At 49.5% G+C, this 18,583-nt stretch overlaps 1 protein-coding gene across 3 annotated transcripts in view; it reads right to left on the minus strand.

Moving 5' to 3' along the window:
• LOC111145296 (chromosome unknown C10orf90 homolog) overlaps positions 1 to 18,583 on the minus strand; it is a 206,619-nt gene that overhangs the window by 19,032 nt on the left and 169,004 nt on the right. For 2 of the 3 annotated variants that reach the window (XM_022500130.1, XM_022500132.1), the window contains 2 exons: positions 3,319 to 3,609; positions 48 to 247 (listed from right to left, as the gene is read on the minus strand). In XM_022500130.1, coding sequence (XP_022355838.1) covers positions 48 to 247; positions 3,319 to 3,609 — 491 coding nt within the window. The remainder of the gene's footprint in view (positions 1 to 47; positions 248 to 3,318; positions 3,610 to 18,583) is intronic. The other variant, XM_022500131.1, reaches the window with a different exon arrangement.

Genomic DNA, 18,583 nt, shown 5'->3' on the forward strand with positions numbered 1-18,583 from the left:
ATGGACTTGCCTGGAGAGGCGCCCCCTCCGTGGGGGTCTGGACTTACCTGCAAGGTCAAGGAGCCTGCAGGTGTTCGTGGACTCTCGGAACAGTCTTCGGACGGGTCAGGGGTCTCTGGTGGCTCAGGGGGTGCCGGCTCCGGGGGCACTGGTTTGGGGGGTGCTGGCTTGGGGGCCGCTGGCTCGGGCTCCTCGCTCTTCCTGCATTCCTTTATTTTTACAACCAAGTCACAGCACTTGTAGTCCCCTGGGGAGAAGATTTAGAATTCCATTTACAGGGGCAGCAAGGTTTTCCCCTGGCTCCTCAGCACCATGAGACACAGAAGACGATTTGGAAAATAGAAACCCCCGTGGCTTATTAATGGGCCTCGTTAAGCCGATGAGATCCTGCCTCAACAGACCGTCCCCCTCCCCCCAGCTGCCCTGGTCACGGGGAGGAATGTCCATGGGTCACCGGACTTGGCAACCGGCTACTTGCACCACGGACGTATTCCCTCGGCTTCCAGGGTTCAAAATGCCTTTGTTCACAACGAAAAGAAACTTTTCTACTCCGGGCTTCCTATTACGTGTGCCCTGTACAATTATTACAGCTCAGTTGTTTGGGACCACGTGTTAATTTATCTTACGTTTGCTACACTGATGATGTAAGACCGAAGGACGGTGCTCCGTTATTTATCTCTTCCCTTCGTTTGCCAGTGGTCACCCCTGCTTTACGTGTATAATTGGAATGATCTCCCTCTCTCTCTCTCTCTCTCACTTTCTCTCTCGATGCTGGATCTGGCCACTTGTCAACGCCATTTTGACCTTCCCTTGTGGAAAAGGTCAGGGAGCGCATGGAGTCAACAGCACTTTGGGCAGGGCAGCCTCTGGCGTATGGAAGGATGGATTAACACAGATTCACTGACCCCTTAGTGAGCAGCTGCTCCGCCAGGAACACACTGTCCCTTCCATCTGGGCCAGCCCACTCTCCCTAGGTGAGCTCCCCTGCCCCCCTCCGCACCATCCCCCGACACCGCCTCCCCCACCCCCAGCCCTGAAACTCAACAGCATCTTACTCCTCACCCATATGTCCTCCTCTTGCCACAAAGTCCCTTTGATTCCTGGACCCAGGGTCCTCCGACCTACAGGTTGAGCCCCAATCGTTAGGAAGTGCCCCCTTCCCAAAGCAGGCTCCATTCCGCCCGCCGTGTGTCCGCGCGACAGAACACGCGTCACACACCCAGCAGCACTGGTTACACGGGAGGGTCATAACAGGATGTTTTGACACCACAAGCCTGTGGCTCCTCTGAGGGCTGGACCACGTCATAGTCACCGTGCATCTCTCCATGGGGGCAGCCCAGGAGCCTGCCAGGAGCGGGCTCTGTCAGGAGTGGAGAGGGGCCCTCAGGAGGCCTGTGGGGCCGTGGGTTGCATCTCCGTGGTCCCCTGAATCTCTTACATGAAGCCCCTGCTAGAGCACCTGCTGTCCGTGCCTGGAGCCCCTCTGGCCCGAGCCAGCGGTCCTCGCTCTGACACGAGTCCACTCCATCCCCTGAGACCCTCAGGTCCCGCAGGCAGCCCGGTGGTCCCGCAGCTTGTTCGCGGCAGTTCCGTTTCCAGCTATCGCCTTGCACTCGGGCCCAACAACATACGACATGGAGGCTCCCAAATCGTTCTCTTTCCTTCCTGCAGGCATTTGCTCTTGTTCTTTCTGGAGGGTCTCCCTGTTGCTCCCCTATTCCTGCTTCCGGCCTAAGCGGCAGGTCCAGATATCCACCCCCCAAGTCCTCTGCAGCCAGAGGTAACTACACACCTCAGACCACGCTGTCCCCCTTTCCTGCCATGGATTTTCCTCTGCTTTACCTCAACCACAGGGATGCCACGGTGCCTCGCATCCTTTCCTTCCTGCACTCCACCACCAGAGCCCGCAACCCAAGGGCGGTGTAGGCATGCCCGTGTCCATCAGTGCTCACATCAGTGCTCCCTTGTGTCTTCAAAGTCTCACCACTGTGGCCTCTCCTCCAGTCTGTGCTCCTTGGCAGGGCCTCAGCCCACCGCCTTACCCTCTCTCTTCTGTCCCACACCACCCCCCATCGTCCAGGACAGAGTCTCCTTCAGAGCAAATCTAGCTGTCTGCCCCTCAAGGGCTTGGCCCCGCCTTTAGTCCAACCCTGAGTGAGTTTTAAGGATTTTCCAACTTGACCTCATGACCTCAGACTCTCATTAAGCCCCCTCCAGCCTCCTAGGACTTTGGGCCCCCTGGATCTCAAATCAATCGTACCCTATCAACTCTTTGCTTTGTGCACGGCTTTCCCTCAGTCTTCCATGCTCTCAGGTCAGATTTATAAGCTCCTAGTCAGCTTTCAAGTCCATGCTCAGAATCATTTCCTCGAGGGCATTTCTGTCCGACCCCTCCTTGGGACCCCTGTGGCTACCTGTGGCTTCCTAACAGCTTTCCACAGACACAGGTATGACTTTGCTGTCTCCAGCATTGGTGGGCAGGGAGCACCGAGCATGGTCACTGACTCACAGTAGGTATGTCTGTAGTAGGTGTTTAATAAATGCTTCTTTAACGTACTAACGGATGAAGAGCTAAAGATTGACTTGGCTCCCGAGTGAAATTAGTCTTATCAACTACCATAGCCATTTTAACCTTTGTTCCCCAGAGATCTATAACCCGTTGCCTTTGTTTCCGTCCTCACCCGTAGCGGTTTGGGAGGGTCTTCACAGTGACAGGAAATCTAAATTTTCTCCCTGAAACCGGGCACCACAGATCTCTTTTCCATTCTACGTCTATAGTCTTATATACCGGTGCTCACCGCAGTATTAGTAGGGGTTGGGGCTTGGCCTTAGAGAAGGGGTGGCTGGGTTGAGTTCTTGGTTCCTTCCTCGGTGTGAGGCTCAGACTGGGACCTGCCTGGAGGACACTGTGGGGCCTGCAGCTCTCAGCCATAATCTTTGCTAGTCAGGCACAGAAGACCACGGGCAGCCTGGTGGACCTCAGAGCAGCCACACCAGCACCACAAACCTTCCTCAGTTAGGTCTGGGAGCCTGCCATATGCCTGGGAGTGGCCTTCCTTTTGGCCTTGGTGGATATTGAGCTGGTGCACAGCAGAGCTAGGATCCCTGACCTACACAGGGGTGTCTTCTCCCTGCTTGGGAGGGAGGGCTCACCCACCACGGAATGCTGCAGGTTCTCTTGCTCATGACTCACGCGGTCCAGAAGGGACAGCTTTATGAGGTAAGATTGTGTGAACCAGGCCTCAGGAAGACATCAGACCATTTTCCTTATGAATACCAAGGAGGAATCACCTCCACCCTACCTCCCTCGCTCCTTACCTGTGGGGATCTCTCTTTCTATCTGAACATCACTGTCTTCCTGTGGAGATGTGCATAAATCTTGTAAGGGGCAAAGAAACCCAGATAAAGGGATTCCGGACTTCAGGAAGCTTTGCTGTTGACTCTCTGAGGGCTCAGAGAAGTTGCTAGACTGACAGCTGTTGCTTGGAGAGCTATACCCATCGGGAAGGAACTCTTTAACCAGCTTCTGTTCCACTGGGGGAGCAGACAAAGTCCCACGTGCTTCTCCTTGTTGCTTCTTGCTGCTTCCAGAAAACACTTTTGCTTCTACTAAAAATAAAACAAGAGTTGTGCTCAAAACATCTGATGAGTGCACCTCAAGGGTACTGACTTTGGCACACTTTGCTCGTCATGGGCTGTAGCACTCCTCCAGAAGGCCTGAGCCGTGGCAGCGGGAGTGGGGGGCAACGTTCATGGGCTTGGGCAGCATTCGTCACGTGATCACGTACTGGATAGGATCTCCCCCAGCTCACTGAGAAGCTCCACTGTATACACCATTCTCATGCATCCGGTCTAAAGACTGTGCTTGCCAGTGCCCTTAGAAACTCAGATGACTTTCTCAACACTAGGCAAGAGAGTGGGTGGGTCAGCACACCGACTGTGGGGCCAGAGTACCTGGGTTCAAATCCTACCTCTACCACTTCTAAGTTATCCGGCCCCATCTATAAAACTGAGGTAATCACATTAAATATTACTTATTTATTATTATGTCTATTTTCATAAGATGTTCATATAAGTAGTAACACATTTATACAATTTATGTAATTTTCACAGAATAACATTATATCAATTAAAATTGAGGCAATACGAAACAACAATGAACTGTGTAAGGTGTTTAGCACAGCACCTGATACACAGTAAGCTCTTAATGAATGTTACCCATCATTATTAACGCAGAAACACTGATGGAGGGTTTGTACTATGGCAAGTACAGGGGTAGGAGGTAAGTTACGAGGTCACGGTGCAGACTTCTCATAAAGCAGTGGATCGAAAATGTATACAACATGTTGCTTGTTGCCCCACTGTCCTACCAAGAGTCTAGAAGGCACCTGCTGCCTGTCAATGGGTGACTATGAGATCCTAGGGCTCCCACGCTCCTCAGCAAAAGAACAGAATAGGGCAAATGCTCTTGGGCAGATGTGGAGTACGCTCGGAAATGTGTTAACAGGTGAACGAAGCAAAATTTGAGACTGTGTATCAGGTCTGCTTCCACTGCTAAGTGCTGATATACTCAGGACATCCCCGGAAGGACCCAGAAGGTGCTGGACACCTTGGGACCTCGAGGGCAGTGCAGGACTAGGAGCTGGGAATGGAGGGAGAGACTTCCTTTTCACTGTTTGCCTCCTTTATACTCTTGGGTTTTTTGAGGGGGGAATACTCTATAAATGTTTAAAGTTTATTCACTTTAAGTAAGTTAGTGATTCTTCACCAGGCATCATCTCCTATGTTAATTCCCCCTAAGGGGTAGGGCCCCACCTCGGGGAGAGAATCCCTGCTGCCAGGAGCTTGTGTCCCCAACCTCCTTGGGTACTGGGAAGAAAAAAATCTCCTAAGGACCACTGGAATAAATAAAGACACTTAGAAGATACTTGCAGTATTTTCTCAGATGTCCTGTGCAACAAGGGAATGAGCCCACAAGCACCTGGCATTGTTCAGAACGGGGACCTGTTTTAAAATATCTCAGCTGTCTGCACTGCTCCAGCCCCTCTGTCCCTGAGCCCTGGTGTCCCCAAAAATGAGAACAGGTTGAGTGTGGCGATACGGTACAGGGCAGCGGGAAGAGCAGAGGACACAGAGGACTCTCTCAAGTGTGCTCCCTGGCTCGGGGATCTGGGGCAAGGGAATCCACAGGGGCTAAAGCTGGCTTTCCATGTTCTTATAAACAAACAGACAAAATGAAGGAAAGCACCTAGTGGGTCCCAGCACATTGGGGGTACTGTGAAAATGGCGGTTATTTTTGGTCCTGTCATTTGGAGAGGACACATGGTCTCCTCCGGTAAAGGTTGGGCTTTGCTCATTTGTACAGAAAGTATCTTTCTAAACTTTTATTTCAAAAATTGCCAATTCTGTTTAAGTATGAAATGCCATAAGCAAAAAGTCTCAAAATAGTTATTGTTTTCTATGTTGCTTCGTTTTAGGAGAAGCTCTCATTAAAGAATCAAAAATGAAATCCATGAACAGTGGGGCAGTCCCAGTCTGCTCCTCGCCCCGGTGTCGGGCTCTTTAAGGGAGACATACCTACCGCCCTACCTATCAGGTACCCATCAATCTGGTTTCATAGAAACTCTTATATGAAGCTTTCGGTGAAGGTCAGATGGGTCCCCTCATGTCTTGGAAGAGTTAAAAAGACTCCCAGAAAGTAGAACGTGGTTGGTGTGCTCCAGAAGAGAAAGATACTCGGTCCAAGAAGGACTCCCTGACAACTTATTGCTCAGATCTCTTTTCGTGGATTCTGAAAAGTACAACCATCAGCCACGGAATTACCCTCAGGCGGGCCTCACAAAGCAAAAATGTGCCCATCGTTTCTCCCATTAGGCCCTGCATGTGGGTTGGACTGAGAGTTCTCCATTCGTGCCCCCAATTTGAAACTCAGTCATCCCAGTGATGGCCCATTGCACTGCCGGCTCTGCCCTTCTTGAGAGTCTTAAGAGAAGCGTGAGTAAATCAGCCACCTCTGACAGGCATTTCTTTCTTGGACTCAAACTCAAAGCTTCCTTCCCGAGCCTGAATTTGGAAGAGTTGGAGCATTGCAGGTTTCCTTGAAATAGTAAGGTTCCCTCTGTTATTTCTTCTCAAATGCATTACCCTGGAGGATCCTGGGCAGCTCAGTCCGTGAAGCATCTGCCTGTGGCTCAGGTCATGATCCCAGGGTCCTGGGATCGAGCCCCACATCTGGCTCCCTGTGCAGGGGGATCTGCTTCTCTCTCTCTCTCCCTCCGCCCCTCCCCCCGGCTTGTGCACACGCACTCTATCTTTCTCTCAAATAAATAAAATCTTAAATAAAATAAAATGCATTACCCTACGGGTTGGTCTTCTATAGCTCTAGTACTGAGCAAACTCACCTATCCAAAATTGTGCCATGCTCCGGGAGGTGAACAGAAAGCAATGAGAGATCCTGCCCAATGAGTATCTTGTATATAATTTTCCCACCTACGTCAGTATCCATAAACAATAGGTTTCCAATACCAAGAGCAAGCTCAAAGCTAGTTGTTTTCAGGTGAGGATGTCATTGCACCTGTTACTCAAAAGCTTCCGGGAGGAGAGAGATCAGTCAGCAGGCGGGCTCGGCCACAGCTTCCCTGAGAGCTGATGGGGCACGATTCTGAGAAAGACATAGGTAAGCCACAAATGAGTCTGGAACACAAGGGGCTGACCACAGTCTGGACAGCAGGCAGGGCTGGCCAGCAGGAAGAGAGCCAGGGGAGTGGGCTGCTCTGGACTTTGTGTTCCTGCCCTCACCGGGTGTGACAGCGGGACACATCTCTGCGGTGAGATGTGGCCTCCGCTGACCCAAGCACAGGGCAGGGAAGGGAGTGAGGACCTCCGGGACACACACAGCATCTCAGCCAACCAAGATCCATGAACCTGGACCAGGAGAGGCTGCCACTAGGTCCTTAGCACAAAATGAGGACAAGGCACCCCTTCCCCAAGACACTTTGCCTCCATTGGCTGGAAAATATAATGAACCAATCTGATAGAAAAAGATACTTCACTGATTCTTTCCAAATATTAAGGCAATGCATAATCTTTTATGTTCTTTTTCTTTCTTTTTTTTTTTTTTTTTGAGAGAGAGAGAGAGAAAGAGAATCAAGTAGGGGTGTGGGGAGAAGGGGAGAGGCAGACAGAGTATCTTGAACAGGCTCCACACTCAGCACAGAGCCTGACGCGGGCTTTATTGCGGGACCCAGAGATCATGACCTGAGCAGGAATCAAGAGTCAGACACTTAACCAACCGAGCCACCCAGGTGCCCCTCTAATCTTCTATGTTCTTAGGGGAGGCCCTAATGAGCCATTATCCCCTCTCTGGCCTCCAGTCCTGCCTGTGACAACTCGGCTCAAACGGAAGCTAGAAAATGGGCAATGGTTGCTAAGAAGGACGGGCCCAGCAGTGAGAGTCCGTTAGTGAATCGCAAAGGGAGAGCTCGGTGGGGGTGGGGAACAAAAACAAAATAGGGAAACACACACATGAGCCAGAGAGGATGGTTGTCTGGGGGATGCTGAAGAGCCCAAGGCAGGCAAGTCACCAACAGAATACATTTTAGAGTCATTTATCCCCAGATTAGTTTAGATTTTGTTCTAGGTGTTTTGGCGTTGAAGATGGAACTCAGCTCCTAGGCAAGGTCCTGAGGGTTGGGGCTACTTCTGCGCACCTTCCTGCCTTCTTAAAACAGAACGAACCCAGCCAATGAGCCACAGAGACATTTCTGAACAAAGCCAGCTTCCCGGAATCCAAGGCATATATATATTTCCTCCCACATTTCAGTGTTCCTGCTGGGGATATCCCCCCTTGAAAGTTGGACCATCTTACAAATGACCGGGTCTTAGAGTAACTTAATGTCTCTGGGTCATTGATAGAAATACAAGTCTCTAAACTATAGGGCGAGCCTAAGGATCTCCTAGAGGGTGATGCTATTTGCCCTGCAGTCCCGACTGCCCTCCCCCGTCACCACCTTATTAAAGCTCTCACGTCTGCATTTTCTGTACAGTTTACCTAACTCTTCCAACAAATCCCGGAAGCCCCGCATCTCACTGGAAACCAAAGAAGTAAGCTTGACGGGCCTGTGTGTCAATCAGTCGGAAAGACACCTCGGTAGCATCCTGGGCTCAACGGCAGATTCTCCTCGCTTCCAGCAGGACTTCGCTGTCCCCAGTTTTGGCACAGGGACCCAGAAGGCTGCCACCAAGGGGGAAGACGGGGCCTTCTCTGCACAAGGCATGCTAATTTTTGGACACGGAGGCTGATGCAGGGAGAGAAGACGCAGGACAATGGACGCTCAGTGGCACCAAACTTCTTCAGCAAGGGCTCTGCTCCGTTCACCAGAGAGAGAGAGAACCTTCATCCACCTCCAACTACCATATGCAGAAGGAGAAATCAAAGAAAGTCAATTGGGGACCCACCGAGGAACCACCGAGAGAGAAAAAAGAAGAGTGTTTCACAATGAGCAAGGTCGGTGGAGGTTTTGTCCCTTTTACGTGTCAAGGCTTGATCTCTGGGCCGCCGGCAAAAGCTCACGTGGAAATGGGTCTCCTCGTGGGATGCTGCATCCCACCCAATCCAGACTTCTGTTTAAAATCAGCCCATAATTGTTTCAGCATATTTCTGCTCGGTTTCTATGCGGAGCTGTCGTGCCTGGGAAGGGAGTCCGAAGAGGAGAGGGGGGCCGGCAGCAAATGGGATAAACAGCTCCGGGCAGAGAGGATGGGGGCAGCCAGCCCCAGAGCCAAGCCACGCAGCAGGAGCCGAGCTCGAGCTGCCACCCTGGGGAAGAGAAAAGGGAAGAAACGATCGAGCGCAGGGGAACAGGCAGGCAACCCAGGAATCAGAGGGTAAAGATGAAAGGGCGTCCCAAGGCAGCTGGGCCAGAGGAAACACGTGGGGAGCAAGCCCTTTCCGGAAATGAGGCTTCCTGTCCGTGCCAGCCCTTCCTAGACAGTAAACAGGTCTCTTCTGGTATAGGCATCAAACACCAGAGCCCCGTTTCTCCCTAAAAATCGGCGAAAAGAGCCTTCCCTTTCTGGAACGTCGGCACACGGAGGGGGAGGGGAGAGTGGTTATGTTGTTAAGATGTCTAGATGGTGTCAGGACGCAAATACGCCCGTGCAGGGATCCGAAGAGCTCTGTATTCAGAGAGCAAGAGGAAAATGCAGTCCCTCCGTTGCTATTGTTCTAGGGTCAAGTTGCAAAATACCATGTGGGAAACAATGCACACAAGGCTCCCTTACGGCGAAGGCTCATATATGCAATTCCTGTGAAGAGAAATGCGTAATAGCCCTCCTTTCCCAGAGACCGTCTAGAAAAGACACTGGATAAATAGAGCTGTTTTTCCAACTATGTCATAATCCTAGAGGTCTTAAGGCTGATGAACAAAAGTCTTAGAACATACAAAAAGTATTTGGAAGGCAGAACTAAAACGCACGTGCACGGCCGTGCATGCATCACACGTATGCCTGTCCGTTTTCTGTAACGCGATTACCGTGAACACATTGTAAGTGGTGGTCGAGAGACACAAGTCCAGGGACAGATCAGATCCTTCTATCTTACCCTCAGGAAAGACAGTCCCAGGTTACTGCACTGTCCATAATCTTTTATCCCAAAATGTAACTTCTCTTCCTGAAGTACAGGAAAAGCACATTTTAAGCCTCTTCTTAAAACCTGATGCTAGGGGTGCCTGGGAGGCACAGGGGTTGGACATTGGACTCTTGGTTTCGGTGTGAGATGAGCCCTGCGCCAGGCTCCATGTGGAGGCTGCATGGGATTCTCTCTCCTTCTGCCCCTCACACTTGTGCTCTCTCTTCTTCTGTAATAATGAACACATAAATCTTAAAACAAAACAGAACAAAACAAAACTTGATGCCAACGTTCCCCAAAGCAAGCATTTGGGAAGATAATTTTCTCATGAAGGCGCACTTTCTTTAAAAAACTCTCTTCAAATTACAAAGGCAATAAATGATCAAATTTGAAATACAGGAAAGCATATAAAAAATTAAAATCATTGACAAGCTGTCACTCAAAAACCCAGTGATTTTCTCTGGGAAGTAGGGCACATTTCCTGTGGACTAATCCACTTTTCCCTTTATTTCTTTCATTCCCATTACGGATATCACTTATGACAAGATAGGATCGCCCCCTTCCACCCAGTGATACATAAAAGCCAGGTTCCTTAACATGCTATGTCTGTTGATGGCCACTCTTCCCATTTTGCTTGGTGATTCTGGCAGACTTTCATCTCACCTCCTCCTCTTGGTTTTCCTCGCTGCTCCAACAATGACCAAGCAGGTAATACCGCACATTCAAAATTGATTAAAAAAAAAATCCAGCCCATCTGCCAGGCGTTAAAGGGAACGAGAGAGGAGAATCTTAGTCAAGGTTCCTGCAGAGTGAAATGTCTGTTGGACATGTGTGTGCATGTTTGTGTGTGTGTGTTAGTGTGTGCATGTGTGTGTAGGTCCACATGGGCACACGTGTGTGTGTGTGTGTGTGTGTGTGTGTGTGTGAGAGAGAGAGAGAGAGAGAGAGAGAGAGACACGGCCAGCGGCTTCTAGGTCTTACCCCATTACCTTCATCTGAGGTTTTAGTACTCCAGAAAGTGAGAAAGCAAGGTTTTCTTTCGGTCTCTCCTGCCTCTCCAAGAAAATGCCTGACCTCTTGATCTTCAACAGCGCTTTACTGAGCACCGACTACGGGCCAGGCACTGTCATGGGGCACTTGGGATACAACAGTGAAAACAACAGAATTCCTGCCCTCATGCCAAGGACCATCCATGTCAGCCCCCCTCCTACAACCAGTGACCGTCACCCCCACGTCCACAGCCAGACGTCACTCTTGCTCCTTCAGCCAGTGAAGTCACCCCCATGCCTATAACCAGCAACATCACCCCCACTAGAGCCTACCACGTCTATAGCCAGTGACCACTGCTGCAACTATTGACCATCACCTCCCCTCCCATTCCTATAACCAATGACATCACTTCCACTGTGCCCTCTACCCTAGCAACCAATGAATGATATCACCTCCACTACAACACCCCTCCTACAATCATGACTATCACCTCCACTGCCATGCCCCTCCTAGAGCCAATGACCATCACCTCCACTCCCACAATCAATTACATCGCCTCCACTCAAGCTCCCCCTCCCACAACCACATTCCATACCTGGAATGTTTCTGCACCCAGAGCTGCTGTTCTTCTGAATTGGTAAATGGAAACCTGCCGCTCTCTGACTCCATCTGCTAACTCCCCCAGCTCACAGAATGCTTCTTCCTCCAGGCTGTTCATTCTTCATCACTGACACCTCAAGTCCCCACCAGCCCTGTGGCAGGCATGGCTGGCTCCCTACCCAATCTCCGTGTTTGTCTTTTTTCTTAGAAGATCCTCATTTTGTTCAAGATGGCCATGAGCCCAGCTAAAACAAAGATTTTGGTCTCCTAGGCTCCTCATCTGGCCAGTGACATAACAGCAGAATTCTTTTGGGAGAACTTCTATAAGGTCTCCGGAAGGACTGTTCAGCTGGTATTTACTGGGGATGGGGGTGTGAGGGCTGGGGTCCCAGCAACCATCCTATGAGCTTAATAAGGGGTCAGATCTAAAGGAAAGTAGAGCAGGAAACCAGAGGCCTGAACTCCTGATGACGCTGTCAGCCTGCCACGTCTTCCCCAGACTGCCCATCTCTGGACTTCTTTTACAACAAAAACAAATTCTTACATTTTCAAGCCACAGCTTTATGGATATCTAGTTACTCAAAGCTACGCAAAAGTCCTAAAGGATACAACGCCCATCTATCACGGCATGAATCTTGAGTGGCTGGGTTCATGGTAGCCCGTCTCTGAATCACATGGAAGTTTTGTTAAAATCCAGATTCTGGGGTACAGTTCCAAGATTTCCCACTAAGTCCATATTGGGGCCCAGATGCGCATTTTTTAGTTCCCATCATACTGAGCCTGCTGTTCCAGGAACCACACTTTGAGAGCAACTAGATTAGTTAAACAAAAAGCAAAGACGTTTTACGACTCAGCACCTTACCACTAAAAATGTGGTCAATGAATGCCATCACCTGGGAACTCTATAGACACGGAGCCTCAGACCCTGCCTCTGACCTACTTACTTAGAATCTGCCTTTGAACCAATCCCCAGGCACATCAAGCACAAGTTCCATGACCAGACTCAGCCTATCACTGTCCTCAGGACCTTGACACATGCTTCGTGACTGCTGAGGCAGACAGTCTGCACTGGCCCATCAGGGCTTCTATTCACAAGCCCTCCAATCACTCAGATTTTCATCAGCCAAAGTGTGATGTCAGAGTGGAGGGACATGCAGTCCAGCCATGTGCCCATAAGAACAAGAATGTGAAAGAACACCTTAAAGATGAAACCACGGTCGGCCTCCTGGTTTCCCAGATTTTCCAAGCCCCCCCTCCCCTGACCCAACTATTCTCAAAGTAGGGACCAAGGAAATTTTAACAGGCATAAGTACAAATGTAGCCACTAGAACAAAGATACAAACCGTCTTAAGTATCCCCCCAGAAAATTACAAATAAAAAACCCAAGAGTATATCTTAGAGAAAAAGAAATTCAGCAAAAATAACAAAATACAAATAATTATAAAATTATGATGAAGATGGACTCAAATATCAGTCCTTTCAATAAATGCAAACGGGTTTAATTTGTTGATTAAAAGAAGAAGACTTTCAACACAAAGACCAGCAAAATGGGAACCTTGGCAATACCCAGCAGAACCACATATGAACCCGCCTTTCAGCCCAGAACTCCCCCACTAGGAAACCACTCTAGTGGGCTCATGAGACAGTTTGGCCAGACCTTGCTGGTAACACTGGCCCATTTGCTCCTGTGAGACAGAGGAGAGAAACCAAGCTCAGGCAAGAGGGACAGATCTCAGGCCTGGAGGGAGTAAGAGCCCTGCTGTAGAATGCACAGACATCACTTGGGTTCGTGTTTGGGCAGACCACAGGTCAACCCCCACCCACCCAAAGAGCCAGTTGTTTTAAAAAATATTTTATTTATTTGACAGAGAGAGATAATGAGAAACAGCATAAGCAGAGGGAGCAGCAGAGGGAGAGGGAGAAGCAGGCTCTCCGCTGAGCAGGGAGCCCTACTTGGGGCTGAATCCCAGGACCCTGGGATCATGATCTGAGCTGAAGGCAGACGCTTAACCCCCTGAGTCACCCAGGCACCCCGTCAACAGCCAGTCCTGATGCCAGCACTGAACTGGGCACCTGTTCTGAGAAGTCCAACCAACCAGTGCACGGACCCGACATGTGGGAGTTGCCTGACAGAGCCCAGCAGGGTCTTCCAGCTAGTGAATGTGGCCAAAGTGATGTAGAAAAAAAAAAATCTGAAAGCCAAAGGCAGCAAAACACAAAGCACCTCTGACACGAACGCTTCCAGGCAGTCCAAGGGGGCGCAGGAGGATGTCAGCTAAACCAGCGGGCGAAGGTTCGTCTGACTAGATTAGGGCTTAATCCCTTTCAAGAGCTCTGGTGTTAGCGCCTGGGCAGTCCACACACGGGCAGGTCTTGACAGTCCTATATTCTATTTATTTATTTATTTATTAAATATTTATTTGAGAGAGAGAGAGGGAGGGTGGGGGGAGCAGCAGCAGGAGAGGGAGAGAAAGAACCCAAGCAGACTCCCCGCTGACCACGGAGCCCGATGTGGGGCCAGACGCCAGGACCTGAGCCGAAACCAAGTGTCGGACACTCACGGCGCCACCCGGGTGCCCCGACGTTCCTACATTTTAGAGCACCCCTCAACAGCGTCTGCATTTGCAGGCTGAGCGTTGACACCACAGGGGACAAACAGAACCCCGCAGGGTGATGCTTGCCTCCAGCACCAGCACGATAGCCACAGCGGCTCGCACTGCTCCTTTCCGGCCATCGTTTGAACATATGCCAGCCACACCGTCCCTGCTTTACAAAAAAGGAGTCAAAAATAGTTGCCTGAACCTGCTTAGGACTCATTTAACACAATTATGATGAAGCCGGGAATCATCGGGTCCCGAAAGCAGCAAATCTTTAACCTTCACTCTGCGGTCGTTGGACTCGAGCCAGAAAGGGATGGACTCCGCGCTGAGTTGGGAAGGAGATAAGCACAGTTAAAGAGCCAGTGCGCAGTGGTGAATGTGTACCTTGAAAGCCCGGCCGAAGGTCTGGGGTACGAAGTTAGAGGTCCTGTAATAGGGCCGAGGGCTCTGCCTGCAGGATCCCCCTTTTCCCAAGACACTTTCCAGTTCTCCCAGGCAACGGCCACTGGCGCTCCCAGGACCCTGACAGGAATCCCTGCTTTGCCGCCTCAGTGGGGTTGGGGCCAGGAAGGAGACAGGCTGGCCTGACACACAATACCTCCGCTTCCTGCCTTGCCCATTCGGTCCCGTTCCTCCCTCCAACCCCAGTCAGACACTCGTTTCCAAGATCTGGAAACATCATTTGGGGAAGATATAAATACCTCCAAGGGTTCCATGTCAGGAAAGGAAGTGAATTCCAAGGCTGGAGGATTCCCGTGGAAAAGGCTCTGGGTTCTACTTCCCAGTGCTCTTGGGACCGCGAGCAGCACTTCCTTGCCTGGCTGACATCATTTTTCTGGTTTTCTCAGTCACTTTGCACAAACCTCAATCATGTCAAGCTAAACTCAGCGGAAACACATGGTCCTGTGTGCGTCTTCTTCTAAGAACGCTGTGCCCTTTGAAGAACTATTTTTGAAAAATCAGAATTGGAGAGACTCCCCAGGGCCTCTGAAGAGAAGCACATGCCACCCGAAAATAGTAATGAAGAATAAATCAAGCAACACAAAGAGCCTGAATCTGGGCCGGGCGGACCACAGTCAACACGGGGACAGACCCCGACGCCGGCTGGCTTTCTCTGCCTTCATCTCGTAGGTACCAGGCTTCTCCACGTCCTGCCCCTTCCTCCCCTGTTCCCTCCTGAGTGACCATCATCACCCAATGAAATAAACAGGTGGTGTCACTCCAGACAAATGCTCTGTTCCCCATTACTCCCATTTAATGTGGATTTCCCGAGTTATTTATTTCTCGTCTCTGGGAGTAATTCATAAGAAACAAAACATATTTAGTTTATGGGCCTGCCCCGGGAGATCACTTAGGTACAGAAAAATGGAAATACGCTTAACTGGTCTTTAAAAGCCACAGCGAGGATTTGTAGCTCGTCAGCATCTTCCTTATGCCCACAGAGGGGAGGGATATTTGTGTGTGTGTGAAAATAAACTTATCATTGTCTTGTTAAAAATCGTCATTTTAGAGCAATGTGGGAAAGGCTAAATTGTTACAAATTACTAGCTTTTTCTGAGCTGATGTCTAATATACAAGCCTGGGGGAAGGAGAGAGACCCCATGCACTTTTACTCTTTCTAGTTGTCTCATGTTGGCCAGCAAAGTAAATAACTTCCTTCTGACCATTTCAAGTTTTCAGCTAACGCAGCTGAGCATTGTTCTACGTAAACTTGCAACACCGGCAGTGAATCATACTGAATTAGCGTAGGATTCATGTCTCTTTCCCCAAACCACTGCCTCCCCCTCTTTTTTTGGTCAGGATATTCAATTCATTCTTGATTTCAAAAGAGTAGGAAAAAAAAGATGGTTGATTGGTTTTCACTGGGCTTTTAAACCTTGCATCAGACTTTCCAAAGCCTCTCTTAGGAAGGGAAACTGCCTTTCCCACTGTTCTATCCAGTTCCTACAAACTGAGCCATCTTTGTTTCTCATCTTGATGGCTTTCAAAGAAGTCTTTTAGGTCAAGCTGTAGAGTAACTACAAGACCCTTTAAAATGTGGGTTTTCAAGCAGGGGCCTATGGGGTGCGCTGGTACTTCATTTAAGAAATTCGTTTTCTAAATGGTCATTGTCAACATCTTGTTAGCACGTGGGGAAGCAGGGTGAGGGGTGTTAGGAAACTCTTTGTATTCTATCCACACCATTCCTAAAAGTCTAGAATTAGTTTAAACTTCAATGTTTTTAAAAACAGTCATTTGTGGGAACTTAAAAAACCTTCCTCCCAGGGTTGCCTCATTCATAGAGCTGAAAGTCACTTCTCAGTAACTCTGTAATGTGGCTCTCAACCTCTGTATTTGTTGATGTCCCAGAAGGGGCATAAGCATGTTTGTAAAATCCTGCTCTGTGTTTATTAAAACATCCGAAGCATCTCAGCTCAGTTTCCAGTATCTGGCAATCTGTTGGTGAGTGGAGATGGGTCATGAGCTACTGAGAATCCCACCAAGGTCAGCTCTGTTAACAAGGTAGCTGCATGGTCCCGCAGGGCATGGCATAAATTCTCCCAGGCTGGCCAAGTTTGCAAGGTGATATCGTTTCAGAGAGATGGCAGGCCTTTGGAATACCAATGACAGGAAGGATTTGGAAAGCACTGTGATCTGCTCCAGCCTGGGTCGGCCTCCCATTAACTGTGTGACTCCACAGATCACCCAGCCCATCTGGCCTTAAGTCACTCATCTCTACAGTGAGATGAGCACCATCCTGCTTTGTGAGGGTGAGATGGGGAAACGTGCGTACTCAAGGAGAAGTGCAAGAGAGCAGTGCAAGGGGAGCCTTTGTTGGTTACCCAGCCCTAAGGTGGCCCATATCTAAGGCACAAACTTTAAAGTGATGTGGATGGACTTAATTTCAAATCCAAGGGGGGAAATATACACCCAAGGGCACGAGAGAGGCAGGAAGACAGCTCAATCTTTGACCCACGTCCCACCCCCATGCCCAGACTGCTATTTCCTGCCTATTGTGCCAAACTCACTAGAAGGCCCGTGAAGGTCAATGTGGGTTATGCTTTGTGGTCCCTTTATACGTACGACAGGATAACCAATGAGCTTTTGGTGGGGCACACTGAGCCATCTTCTTGGGCCTGCAGAGGCTCTGGGGGATGGACTCTGCTCTCCAGACCCACTGGCCTTGGTCTGTCCCTTGAACGTGCCATCTTCCCTCCTTATGCCATGTCCGGAGCTATTCCGCTGGGGAGCAGGTGAGAGAAAATGATGTGGAGGCACCACCTGCAGGTGCTGGAGAAGATCTGAGACCCTCTGGGGATCTTCAGATGAAGAGCAGGTGGAAGAGGGCATGACCAGCCCATGACCCTTCTATACCTTTCCCTTTCCCTTATGCCCTGACCACTAAGCCAGACTGAGCTGTATACAAATACCGGCACTGGGGTGGGAAAAGGGGAGAGGAACACGCAGTGAGATCCGTGCCCAGATCTCCACCCGACCCAGGCCCTGAGGGGCAACAACAGTCGTTCAAGGTCAACTGCTGCATAAAAATATTTGGGACTTTTCAGAAAAGTCTAGTCACAAAGGGACTCACTCTAGGCTCACACAGGTACGCCCTGAAACTGAGGAGGAGAAAGCACTGGGAATCAGTGACGCAGGGGGTTTCCCAACAAGCACGGCCTATCCCACCCTGCCCGGGTCTGGAGCCTCTGAGAGCTGAGCTCCCAAGGGACCCTGATGGTTCGGTCCTAACTCATCCCAAGTAAGGTCGGACTTGGACAGGACCTGCCTCTGAGGACACAGCTGATGTGTGCTGTCGTGAGGCCTCTCTGCGGTCACAGGCCCACTGTTATTTATACACTCTGGATGATTCTTTTCCTTCGTGAAGATGCCTTTCTCCCATTAAAGCTAATGGGACTCATGTGACTGAAGGCATTTCATTCTCCCGCTTTTCTAAAAATAAAATGTGGAAAAGGGAAACATATGTATTGTTTCTATTTGGGATTGTAAAAACACAAACAAAAAAGGGACCAGAGAAATTCAGGGTCCAAGAGATCCAGTTCCTTCTCGATTAGAAGACTGGGAGGTTACTTGTCCTTAAATCAGTTTGGATGTGAGATCATCTGAAATCTTGCTCAATGTGTTATATGAGCACAGTTTAATGAATGCTCTTTGTATCCCTTGAACACTACATCCCACCTTCACTCTGAGGATCAGGACACCGACAGGTCTTTGTTAGTTAATGGACCGTGGAACAGTCCTGTATTGTGGTTCACACTCAGCCATATTCCAGAAAAGTCTGCTGTAAAGGAAATTACTAAATAGGGAATTTTGTTTTCCTAATGAGTTGCATTATTCACTTGTAATTACATATGGCAAGGATGAAAAAAATACCCCTTGGATAGAACAAAATTATACTTCAAAACATAAACACTTCAAAACATCCTTTTCAAGTTAACACATTTAAAGAGACGAAGCTAATACAACGTTAACACCAACTGCGCCAGGGTCCAATCTCAAAATCTCACAAAATCACAACAACTGAAAATAAATTTCTGATCGGCCTTGTCTCACATAAGCCAAAATTGGCTACCTTTGCTCAGCCTTCTACTGGCATGAACATTTCTAGTTTTCCATCCAGGACCCTTTCTGTTTGTTTTGTTTTTCCCAACACTTGTTTGCAGGCATCTTGAAACATGGCCACGCCTCCACGGACAGTCTGATCCAGGGCTTGGGAACCCACAGATGCATCCAGTCTGGGCCTGGCAATGGATGCCTCCCCTCAAGG

The sequence above is a fragment of the Enhydra lutris genome, unplaced genomic scaffold (genome assembly GCF_002288905.1).
Source record: "Enhydra lutris kenyoni isolate GAN:26980312 unplaced genomic scaffold, ASM228890v2 scaffoldscaffold12, whole genome shotgun sequence".
In the NCBI taxonomy this organism is placed as follows: Eukaryota; Metazoa; Chordata; class Mammalia; order Carnivora; family Mustelidae; genus Enhydra; species Enhydra lutris.